General features: G+C 40.5%; 1 protein-coding gene across 1 annotated transcript; it reads right to left on the bottom strand.

Moving 5' to 3' along the window:
- Positions 1-6,985: 6,985 nt before the first annotated feature.
- LOC122966900 lies at positions 6,986-8,775 on the bottom strand. Its single transcript, XM_044331268.1, has 3 exons — positions 8,068-8,775; positions 7,479-7,932; positions 6,986-7,308 (listed from the first exon to the last, which is right to left on the bottom strand). Exons 1-3 carry the CDS (start codon positions 8,111-8,113, stop codon positions 7,074-7,076), a joined length of 735 nt encoding a protein of 244 aa, XP_044187203.1. The 5' UTR covers positions 8,114-8,775; the 3' UTR covers positions 6,986-7,073.
- Between the last annotated feature and the right edge of the window lie 3,740 nt (positions 8,776-12,515).

The raw sequence follows: 12,515 nt of genomic DNA, 5'->3' as shown, positions 1-12,515 counted from the left end.
TCCTTGCACACTGCTGGAATAATCAGTTTTACTTGCATCGCTAAAAATGAGCCCCATCCATCCCAGTGCTTTTCCTGCAGGTTGTCTGATCCGATTCATACTGCAGCAGCTAAATGTGAAGCCAGATCCCCTGCGGGAGAGACTGAGAGTCTCTCCAGGCTTTTTCACCACTGAACTGGAAGGAATGGACTCCATACTCTGACTTGTACAACCTGATGAGATGAAAGGAGTGATGAACCACAGAAGAAAATGAGACAAACAGTCATCTGGCCAGTTTTCTGGTATCACTGACTGACCATCAGTTGATGTTGTCTGATAAAAGATAAAACAACAAGAAGCAGGAGAACTCACAGGACAGAGAGAGAGCAACCAGCAGAAGAGTGAGTGTGTTCATCATCCTGAGGCTGGAGATGTGACCTCTGATGCTCCACAAGAACAACAAGACCAGTCAGCAGGACAGAAGTACACTACACACACTGAAGATTTGCATCAGAGTATCATAGGGAGGGAGTGGCTCATTTACTGGCAGTCTGTTAGAGTTTAAGTTAAGTTTTTGTTGTTGTTTTTTTTTAATATAGCTTGTGCTTCCTCCTACAATATCACATCCAGAGACTTGAGCACTTTTTTATTTATACTTTTTGAAGTTTTGTTATAGACCCAAAAATAGTCAGAAAGACTGTCTGTATGGTACATGTTAAGTTGAACTCATGTATCAATGATATGAGGGAAATTAGGGTATTTGTTCAGGCCTGCTGGTGGTTTGTATCACTGTAGAGTTTACATGTGCACAGAAATAAACAGTTGTGTCCTCAGGCTGCAGATTCAGTTATTGTCACTTTTCTAGAAGAAAGGTTTGTGTGGTGAAGAACTTGTTCTTCAGAACATTATTTGGATCAATTCTGCCTCCTCCCCACCAATTCAAAATCCAATCCACTGGTTTTCCTTCACGCTGTCTGATCCAACCTGTTGCATAGCTGCTATCAATCAGAGAATAACCAGAGACCTGACAAACACACTTAGACTGATGATGAAAGCAAAATTTTCTGTAGTTTGACTAATTACTGTAACATTAACATCAAGTTGGTGGTTTATGAATCACATTGTATGTTTGTTTTCAAATAATGACGTTATGGAAGAGAAACTGAATTTCTTTAGACTGATTTCTTGTCAGTTGAATGTATTTCATCAATTGAATGATTTAATGTTTAATAATGTATAATAATGTAATTCACTGAGTCTCATGTAACAGTGATTATAATGTCATAGTCTTTACATAGATGAAAACAACTGCTGCCAAATTCAATTAAGACAAAAATTTAAAAAATAAAAACCTAAAGACTGTTTCTCTCTTTACTGTAACAGTGAACTGGTGTTGAAATCATTAGTGGTCTGAGGGCTCCTCCTCTGGTGGCTTCATGTTACAAGTGTTCAGGCACTGAGGGGTTTTTGTTCAGGTCTGCTGATGGTTTGTGTTATTGTGGGTCTCTGGCACAGTAATACACAGCAGTGTCTTCAGGCTGCACATTCTGTCCGTTTAGAGTCACTGTTTTGCTGGAAGAGTCTGAAATGATACTGAACTTGTTCTTTAGTGAATCTTTCTAGTCAGAGCCTCCAGTATATCCCCTTCCAATCCACTCCAGTTCTTTCCCTACAGGCTGTCTGATCCAATGTGTGTAATAGCCACTAACAGAATAAGAGACCTGACAGGTGATGGTCAGACGTTGACCTGGCTGCACAGTCACTGAGGCTGGCTGTGTCAACTGTTCACACTTCACACCTGTTGAAAGAAGAAAATTTTGTGTGACAAATTATCAAGTTACACTGCAAAAGAAGAACTGCTGACTATTACAAATCCAGAGAGACTCACAGGATCCAGCTGCCAACAGCAGCAGCAGAGCTACAGAGAACATGGTTTATGGTGAAGCTGAGGTGCTGTGATGTCCACTGACAGTCTGATGTGAAGATTTTATAGCTGAGAAACAAGGGGGATCACTGAGTTTGCATAGAATCAAACACATGAAGCATTAATGTTGGTCTAACTGGAGACTAATAGAAGAGTCTGATGATTGTTATTACTGTATATCTGCAAAGTGAAAACACACCTGGAAATCATCTCTGCTTTACATATGATATTCTAATTTCATTACAATTTTTAATTATTTGTTGACTTTACTTACTTATTTCTTTCAAACAGAAATACAGCAACAGCAGCAGGATCATGTAAATATGAAAAGTTGAGTTTGCATAAAAGACATTGAATAGTTTCAGTGTTTTCAGATGTTTGAAGAAACAGACACACAGAGAAACTTGGACTTTATAGATTACTGCTGTCTTCTCTCAGCAATGGTTTCAATGAAGCTACAGTATGTGATGGAAGAGTCCGATTTTTAAATTACATATATATTATATTTTTTTTCTAATGAAGTATAACTTCAGTCATACATCAGTGGTACTCAGATGACTGTGTGTTGCGTAATTGTGAATTAGTTGACCTGAGGACATTAATAATGTGAGACTGAGAGTCACAAATGACTTTTGTACATTTCAACGCCATGAACATGTCAAATAGTTGTATCAGGCTTTAGCTCAGTACAGGGTTCAAGAAAAGCAGATCTGAGTGTTTCCTTATTGCAAAAGCAAAGAGAGAAACTTGACACTGACCTCTAGTGATTCTGTAAAGGAAACTACAACTTTTTATCCCCTCATATTATGATTCCACATAATGTATAGACATATTGTTGTCTTAATTTACAGAAATATTTTTTTAAACATCTCTATTATTATTTGTAGTAGTTTTTATTTTCTTTATTTCACACCCAGACAAATGTATCATGAAGTTTGATGTTTCTCATGTTTAGTAAAAATATTGTTGAGGAACACACAACTTTAAGTAATGCAGAGACAAATGTTGCTGTAATTCATTATTAAACATACTGTATTACTAAATGCGAGCAGCCCAGAAGATGAGTACTGTAGGATTTTGTACAGCTGCTCAACCAACTCCAGCCAGCAGAATCTTCAGTCTTCAGACTGTTCATCTGCAGATACAGCTGCTCTCTGCTGTCGTCTCTGGAGATGGTGAACCAGCCTTGAACTGACTGAGAGTAGTATGTGTCGCTACCACCATCACTGATAAGTGCAATCCACTCCAGTCCTTTTCCAGAAGCCTGTCTAATCCAACCCATCCAGTGGTTGCTGAAGGTGAATTCAGATGTTGTACAGGTCAATCGGTGGGATTCTCCAGGCTTTTTAACCACTGGTTCAGATTCTGTCAGAGTCTGACCATCAACACCTGTCAAGACAGAAAAAAGAGTCTAACATGCATCAAGTTGGTAATACAAATGTAAATATGTCAAATAAAGATCTGTGGAAATCTTCACCTGGCCAGCAGATAGTTAAAAGCAGCAGTCCTGTCCTATAGTCCATCATGTTAAACTGTGTGTCCACTGTTCTCTGTCATCCTCTCTGCAGTCAGATAAGTAGAGGTGGAAGACATCAAGGTTTTGCATTGACTCCTCCTCACAGGGAGAGAGAACCAGATTGGATTTGACCATTAGACCTGTTGTTTGTTGGACTCAGACATAATGTGCAGTGAGGGTTATGACCCTAGACAAATAAATTTGATTTGTGCAGTTTGAATTCATGTAGAATTTTGATTATGTGTCCCAGTCTACCAGTAAGCCATGACAGTGTGACAGTGAGCCAGCATTCACCATATCAGGAACCTTAAAGATCTGGTATTATGGCCTTTTTTGACTCATTTTTATAAATACCAAGTCTATTTTAAACATATCTGTAACATTTTATTTACCAAAAGTTGTTTAGATTTCTCTAAATCCATCTGTCCTTATCGTCCAGATTCACCTCTGTCCTCCAACAGGCTGTTTCAGAAACTATTTACATAAAATCAGCATTATTACTGGCAAGCTACTCCGACTGGCTGGAGGTGTGGCCCCCACCTTCACCCCAGCCAATCAGAATACTACCTAATGAATAATGCAGTTCCCTTATGCCGCATCTTTACATGGAGTAATGGCTGTTGCTGGAAACATGAGACAGTATATTGCAGTCTATGAACTGGAGTCTGATCATGAATACTGTTCATCATGCTGTTGAACAGTTGAGATTTTAACAGGATGTTTCAGAACGGCAAGATTGCATCTAAGTTTCATAACAAAGCAACAGTATTTTTTCGACAGGTCACTAGTTAGCTTTAGCACAGATATATTAAATACCTTCAGCTGAGTGGAAAGAAACAATGTTTATGAGTGAACTTGTTTTAAAACTTCATCCAAAGATTGAAGATGAAAAAGTTGAAAATCCTCTGAAGTACTGAGTCTTGTTAAGCAGACAGTTGGAAAACACACACACACAACCACTTCCCAATGATGGAGGGAAGATTGTCTCCAAAAATGAATTTCAGCCATTCCTGATGTAAACATCTGGACGAAATGCAAACTCCGACTAAAGAGGTTACGGCAGTGGTGAGCTCATGCTAAAGCTTCCTAGCATATTTGATTTGACTTTCTGGTGTGAAGTACAAATGAGTTCCACCTCAACGCCTTCAGCTCTTGAGCCGCAAATTTCAAAATTTCAAATAACTTAGAAAGACTGAGGAGATAGCACAGAGTAATTTTACAGCACAGGAGGTCCTCACCGTCATCCTAATCCATCCCAAAGCTCATTTTTCTTGTTTTCCATGACACCAACCCTTTAAAACTGAAGCAGCAAAATGGAATTCAGCTTTTATTCATTTTATTATTTTTGACAGTAAAAACACACTATGGAGAAACAGGATGACAACATTAGATAGAGTGCAAAAATACTGTATATGAAGAACATAGATCCAGGAAGATGCCAAGCAGCTTCCAGGTGCTGCCAAACACTGGTAGGCCCTGGACCACACAACCTCGTCTCTACCTCAGAGACCTGGAGAGCAGAGACTACACATACAAACAAGAGGCAAAAACTCAGAGATACTGTGCACAGATTAATTATTTTAATCACTATAAAGGTTTAATAAAGTACAGTAGTATTTAATTTTCACTGTATTATATGTTTCATAGAATATCACTGATTTTAATGTCCAATCTAAATTGATTGAAACAGTTACTGTTAAAATAAGCTTCTAATAGTTTTCATAACTCTTTAGTGGAAAACTTTGTAAGTTGTCTTGTTGAAAAATGTGTTGCCCATACTCATCTCTAGCATTTGGTTCAAGTTTAGGTCAGTTCAAGGCCAAAGGAGCCAAAAAAACAGAAGAAAATCAGGTTTTCAGAAACAGATTGTTTCTTCCTTGACTGGGCAGAAAAATCTCTCTCAGCATGTGAGCTGTTTATGGTGCCATTTTCAAAGGTAATCTTTTTCTCTTTTTTTAGTTTAGCTTTTGAAGTCTTACTGAACAGAATGATGTCAAGGAATATCTTCAAAAAAAAGTTGATGTACTTTGTAATATATTTATTAAACCATTTCAGACAAGTTGAGATGTACATTAATAGTAAAGGTAATATTACTGACACTTTTTTAACAAAACTGAATATAGTCATGAAATACAATGTTTTCTAGTTATAATTTGTTGTATACATAAGATATGTATATGTTGTATAAATAGGATAATTAAGTTATTCCATTAAATTATTGTCAGAATACTGCAGAAAAAAGCCATTTTTGTCTTTGGAATTGAATTCCTCTCTTATCATTTTTTCTTTCTTCAAATGAATTAACCCTTCAGTGTTTTTTATCAGGGTTACAGGTATATAAATTAAAGTAAATTATTGTAATATCTCAGTGGATATATGTTCTGAATATTAATTTAAGATTTATTATGTTTTGGACTTTATGGAAACTGAATTATCTGAATTTCATTATATTTTCTCATAAACTTAGTAAGTTGTGAATTTGGAATTTATCAGAAAGCACGATTCAATGACTGTTTCCTGCTATTGTAACAGTGAACTGGTGTTGAAATCATTAGTGGTCTGAGGGCTCCTGCTCTGGTGGCTTCATGTTACAAATGTTCAGGCACTGAGGGGTTTTTGTACAGGTTTGCTGATGGTTTGTGTTATTGTGGGTCTCTGGCACAGTAATACACAGCAGTGTCTTCAGGCTGCACATTCTGTCCATTTAGAGTCACTGTTTTGCTGGAAGAGTCGAAGTTGATACTGAACTTGTTCTTTAGTGAATCTTTGTAAGCAGAGCCTCCAGTATATCTACTTCCAATCCACTCCAGTCCTTTCCCTGCAGGCTGTCTGATCCAAGCTGTCCAATAGCCGAGAGAATAAGAGACCTGACAGGTGATGGTCAGACATTGACCTGGTTACACAGTCACTGAGGCTGGCTGTGTCAACTGTTCACACTTCACACCTGTTAAAAGAAGAAAATGTTTTGTGACAAAATATCAAAATAAAGAAGAACTGCTGACTATGACAAATCCAGTGAGACTCACAAGATCCAGCAGCCAGCAGCAGCAGCAGAGCTACAGAGAACATGATTGGTATTGAAGGTGATCTGATGGGAGCTTCTCTTCTTCTGCTGCAACTGACAGCATGATATCAAGTGTTTATAGCAGACTGTGAGGAAGTTCACTTTGCATGAAGAAGGATACTGACAGGCTATAAAAGAAGGATGGACTGTCGTTCAAAAACTGAAATTGCATTATGGGCAAGTATTTTATTACATACTGTACATTAAAAATATATTATTATTTAAACATAATAGATATCTGGAACTCAAAGTTTTTTATGTATTCATATGGTTAATTGAACACAATTGTAGGTTTAATTGTACAGGGAAGTAATATTCATGCACACATATCATAACAAATACATACAGATATTCCAAATTTATATTGTCTAAAAACTGAAATGTGATTGCTAATACAGCAAAAGTAACAGATACAAGAGTTACACAAGTAGATGTATAACTATAGTAGTTTTATTGAAACTATGTTTCTCTGAGTGTGTTGATGATGTTGAGCTGAAGTTTATTCTGTGAAAATCAAAGGGAAAAATATTGACTTGGTTTAACATGATGAGTTTTGTACAGTGATGCTCCCTCCTGTGTCACTGTGAGTTTCAAGCACAATAATAAACAGCAGAATCTTCAGTCTTCAGACTGTTCATCTGCAGATACACCTGCTCTCTGTTGTTGTCTCTGGAGATGGTGAACCGGCCTTTAACTGACTCAGAGTAGTAGATGTAGCTACTGGTCTCACTGATAGTAACAACCCACTCCAGTCCTTTTCCACCAGCCTGTTTAATCCAAGCATTCCAGTAATGGCTACTGAATCCTGAATATGTGCAGGTCAGTCTGTGAGATTCTCCAGACCTTTTAACCACTGATTCAGACTCAATCAGTGTTTGACCCTCAGCACCTACAGAAAGTTAAACTGTTTATTAGCTACTGTCATGCAGCCATAACATCTTTATACCAGGTTTGTCAGAAAAACAACATTTGTTCTTACCTGTCCAGTTAATTACAGGATGAGAAAAACAACCAAATAATCAGGTCTGATCATTGTAGTTTTATTCCAAATCATATCTTCTACTGCCACCTGTGGGTCTTTGTAAAAACATCGTCTGTGGAGTTTTTGTAAAGCCTCTCTGCTTACTTTAACCAGTGTGTATTTGGCACCGTGATACACAGCAGAGTCCTCCGGCTTTAAGTTGGACAGTCTCAGATACACCATGTTATTGCTGTTATTTCTGGTGATTTCTATTCGTCCTTGCACACTGCTGGAATATTCAGTTCCACTTGCATCACCATAAATGAGCCCCATCCATCCCAGTGCTTTTCCTGCAGGTTGTCTGATCCAGTTCATACTGCAGCAGCTAAATGTGAAGCCAGATCCCCTGCAGGAGAGACTGAGAGTCTCACCAGGCTTTTTCACTACTGAACTGGAAGGAATGGACTCTGTATTCTGACTTGTACAACCTGATGAGATGAAAGGAGTGATGAACCACAGAAGAAAGTGAGACAGTCATCTGGCAAGTTTTCTGGTATCACTGACTGACCATCAGTTGATGTTGTCTGATAAAAGATAAAACATCAAGAAGCAGGAGAACTCACAGGACAGAGAGAGAGCAACCAGCAGAAGAGTGAGTGTGTTCATCATCCTGAGGCTGGAGATGTGACCTCTGATGCTCCACAAGAACAACAAGACCAGTCAGCAGGACAGAAGTACACTGCACACACTGAAGATTTGCATCAGAGTATCATGGGGAGAGAGTGGCTCGTTTACTGGCAGTCTGTGTTACGACCCTCGACAAACAGCTCGCCCACAGAAGGCCCAACATAATTAAAAGTCAGGATTTCCCACAAATATTGAACAAATTTATTAACAAAAACAACAACCAAGTAACAAAAGCTGGTGAGCCGGCTAAAATTAACAAAAAGAAGAGGAGACACCCAGACCAGCCCACAAAGGGCCGTAGTATCTGGGCTCTCCTCTCTGACCTAAATCCACAAAACTAAACCTGACAGAAATAAAGCTGCGAAAAAAAGGCTACTGGACTCACCAACCCAAACCAAGAAACTACCAAAGGCAACTACAACATAACAGAACAAACACAAAAAAAACAAGCTGCTGCTGATCAGGCTGGGAAGATGAGAGAGAGAGTCCAAGCCCTTCGTTCCCTCTTTATAGGCCCTCCCCTCAATTATCCACTCAGGCCTCCTGGGAGAGAGAGCACAAACAAAAGGATCAGTAACAGGACTATACATATCCCATCCAGCAAGGGGGGGAGTATGTAACAATCTGTTATAAGTTATGACTTGTCCTTCCATGTGGAATACAACATCACATCCAGAGACTTGAGCACTTTTTTATTTATACTTTTTGAAATTTTGTTATAGACCCAAAAATAGTCAGAAAGACTGTCTGTATGGTACATGTTAAGTTGAACTCATGTATCAATGATATGAGGGAACTTAGGGTATTTGTTCTGGCCTGCTGGTGGTTTGTATCACTGTAGAGTTTACATGTGCACAGAAATAAACAGTTGTGTCCTCAGGCTGCAGATCAGATTCTGTCCTGTTAATGTCATCTTTCCAGTAGAAAGGTTTGTGTGGTGAAGAACTTCTTCAAAATCTAATCCATTGGTTTTCCGTCACGCTGTTTGATCCAACCTGTTGCATAGCTGCTATCAGTCAGAGAATAACCAGAGACCTGACAGGTGACGGTCAAAGACTGTCCAGGCTGCACAACCATTGAGTCTGGCTGGATGAGATCAATACTGTATACACCTTATTAAAATAACTCAAAAGAAGAATTTGAATTGCTGACAAACACACTTAGACTGATGATGAAAGCAAAATTTTCTGTAGTTTGACTAATTACTGTAACATTAACATCAAGTTGGTGGTTTATGATTCGGATTGAATGTTGTTTATTTTCAAATAATGGCGTTTTGGGAGAGAAGCTGCATTTCTTTAGACTGATTTCTTGTCAGATGATGAGCTTTTGAAGACAAGTTGGCAACTGAATTTATTTAATTAATTGAACAATTTAATGTTTAATAATGTATAATAGTGTAATTCACTGAGTTTCACTGAGTGTCATGTATCAGTGATTATAATGTCAAAGTCTTTACATAGATGGAAACAGTTGCTGCCAAATTAAATTAAATTAGGCTGTTTCTCTTTTTACTGTAACAGTGAACTGGTGTTGAAATCATTAGTGGTCTGAGGGCTCCTCCTCTGGTGGCTTCATGTTACAAGTGGACACTAAAGAAGGACACTGACAGGCTATAAAAGAAGGTTCCTGCAGAAATTCTGACACTTTTAATAGGAACACATATATTATGATGCAAGTTTATGGAAAAACTATTATTATTTAGAATGTTTTCTTACAGTTTTTGTTTTCTATTCTTCACGACACAGACAAACACATTTACAGCAACTGACAATTTAAACTCTTTTCAGACATGGATTGACAGGCACTCAGATTTACATAAAAATGACCCTGCTGCTTATTCGGACATGTGACTGACACGGTAAAAAATCAACAAGATTAATGTAAAGACGTGCATGTCTAAGAGGAGCTTTAGAGATCAGAGCTGTTAATAAAGAGAGACTGTGTATTCTGAGTGTTTAATGGTGTTAAACTGACATTTTTCTGGAAATACTGAAAGTAAATTTTTTGACTTGGTTTGACATGATGAGTTTTTGTACAATGTTGCTCCGTTGCCACTTTTATATAGTGAACATTGCAAATTGGCAAATATCAACTTTGGCATTTTAATGGTTTCAGTGTTGCAGATATTTGAGCCTCTAGAGAGCTGCTCACATACTGAAATTCATGTAAAAACAACAACAAAAAAGTTTTTTCTTACATGGGAAGAGAAATCAAATCTTTATTAAGAGTTATCATTAAAAATGATGCTCTCTCTCAGGAAATGTACTTTAAAAACCAAATTATAATATCACTGTTTCCAAAAAAGATGTTTGGGTCTGAAGGAATTACATCATTTTCTTGAACCACCTGAGCTGAGAAAATACATGATTCATGAAGTTTATAGATTTATAAACAAGGTTCGGGAACAGAGACCAAGCCGAGTACACATCCCACTTCCGCACTACAAAGTATTTAGGCACACCCCATCCGTTCTTCTCCCCTCGTCTCAGTTGCAAGTGACCCGTGACAGGGTCGCATCGCAAACGCTTACCCCTCGCCCGCGTTCCTTGGACCACGTTCCCCAGCAATACCATCCACGACTCGATCCTGCAGTACCAACAAGATACCTCCTTCACCACCACATCCACGCAGAGGCCGTTTACACCGCTGCTCCTCGGAAGAAAAGCTACTCCCTCAGACGCCACACCGCTGATCAGCTGGGACCCATACACACCCACGCTTCAGCCGATTCCGACCCGGCTCGTTTTCCTTCAAGCAACATCTTCAGCCGGACACTCACTCACCTACAGAGTGCTCCCAAACAGACGGACACACCGTTCCAGCGAAACAATAGCGTTGCCAAACTTTTCCAACTCTACGGAAACTTTTCCTCACCTTTCCGACCGGCAGTTCAAATCGTCCCGCTCTTCCGGGTTCACCGCCTAACGCTAACCCGACGCACGCCGCACACCGATGACGTCACCACGCTGACGCTGCCCGCTACAACGGAGCCCCGACTCTCCAGCTCCGGCCAGGGCACACTCCACTTTCTTTTCTTCCCTCCTTTTTTTTATTTTTTTCCGAATTAACCCTTCATCCCATTTTCCTGCTTATTTATTAAGTGCTCGCGTAACTCCATGGTTCATACTAACTCACTTTTCTGTTTTCATGTTTCTTCGTTAATGCTTCTACTTCTCTTCAGGAACTCTCACCCTCTTCTCTCCAAACAACGGGCCATCGATCATCCCCAGCGTACCATGCACGCATGCTACCCGACTCAGACACCACCTCCTCGTCTCAAAAGCCGTGCTTTTCCCGCTCCACACAGCCTCCAGCTCATCACCGATGTATCCAGCTGCTCACCTCCGGGTTCCCTGCCCAACGTCTCTGATACGGGGCACACCCACGGCACCACACTGCCCACTACAGCGGAGCAGCGGACGGCTCCCACATTTGCCGAGGGCCAGGTCGAGCGACCTCATGCCCACAGCCATACATGCATCCCCTCATCCTTCATCCCTCGACCCTTCATCCTTCAACCCCCATCACTATCATCTCTCTCTCCTTTCCCTTCCTTTCCTCCCTTTCTCTCTCTTCTTTTCCTCCCTTTCTCTCTCGACCAGTATGCTAAATATTTCCTTCTTCCCCCATCCCTTCATCCCTCGACCCTCATCCCCTCATCCCGCATCCCACGACCTCGACCCTCACCCCCTCATCCTCACACCCCCAACCCTCTCCCTTCCCCCTCCATCCCTTCCCCCTCCCCTCATCCCTCTAAGTCTATCCTTCCTCCTTTTCCACACCTGCTCTTCCACCACTCACCCAATAAACATCCCTCACCCCCCCCCCATTCCTCATGCGTGGTAAGTATTCCCTTCATCCCTTCATCCCGCGACCCTCATCCCTTCATCCCGCATCCCACGAACTCGACCCTTACCCCCTCATCCTCACATCCCCGACCCTCTCCCTTCCCCCCTCCATCCCGTCCCCCTCCCCTCATCCCTCTAACTCTATCCTTCCTCCTTTTCCACCCTACTTTTACCCTCACCCTTTCATTTTTCATCCTTACCTCCTTCACCCCCCCCTCCCCTCCCCCCTCGTTTTTGTTTGTTCTTGTTTGTTTGTTTGTTTGTTGTTGTTTTTTTTCTAACCCAACCGGTCAAAGCAGATGGCCGCCCACCTAGAGCCAGGTTCTGCTTGAGGTTTCTTCCCGTTAAAGGGGAGTTTTTCCTCACCGCCGTCGCCAAGTGCTTGCTCACGGGGGGAATTGTTGGGTCCCCGTTAATTAAAGAGAATGGTCTAGACCTGCTTTACGCTAAAGTGCCACGTGACGACCTCGTCGTCATTCGGCGCTATATTATAGAATAGAATTGAGTTCCCCACCCTTCATCCCTCCAACCCT

This window comes from Thunnus albacares, chromosome 17 (assembly GCF_914725855.1).
Source record: "Thunnus albacares chromosome 17, fThuAlb1.1, whole genome shotgun sequence".
In the NCBI taxonomy this organism is placed as follows: Eukaryota; Metazoa; Chordata; class Actinopteri; order Scombriformes; family Scombridae; genus Thunnus; species Thunnus albacares.
The sequence above is the reverse complement of the archived record's forward strand: the minus strand, read 5'-3'. Positions and strand labels throughout refer to the sequence as shown.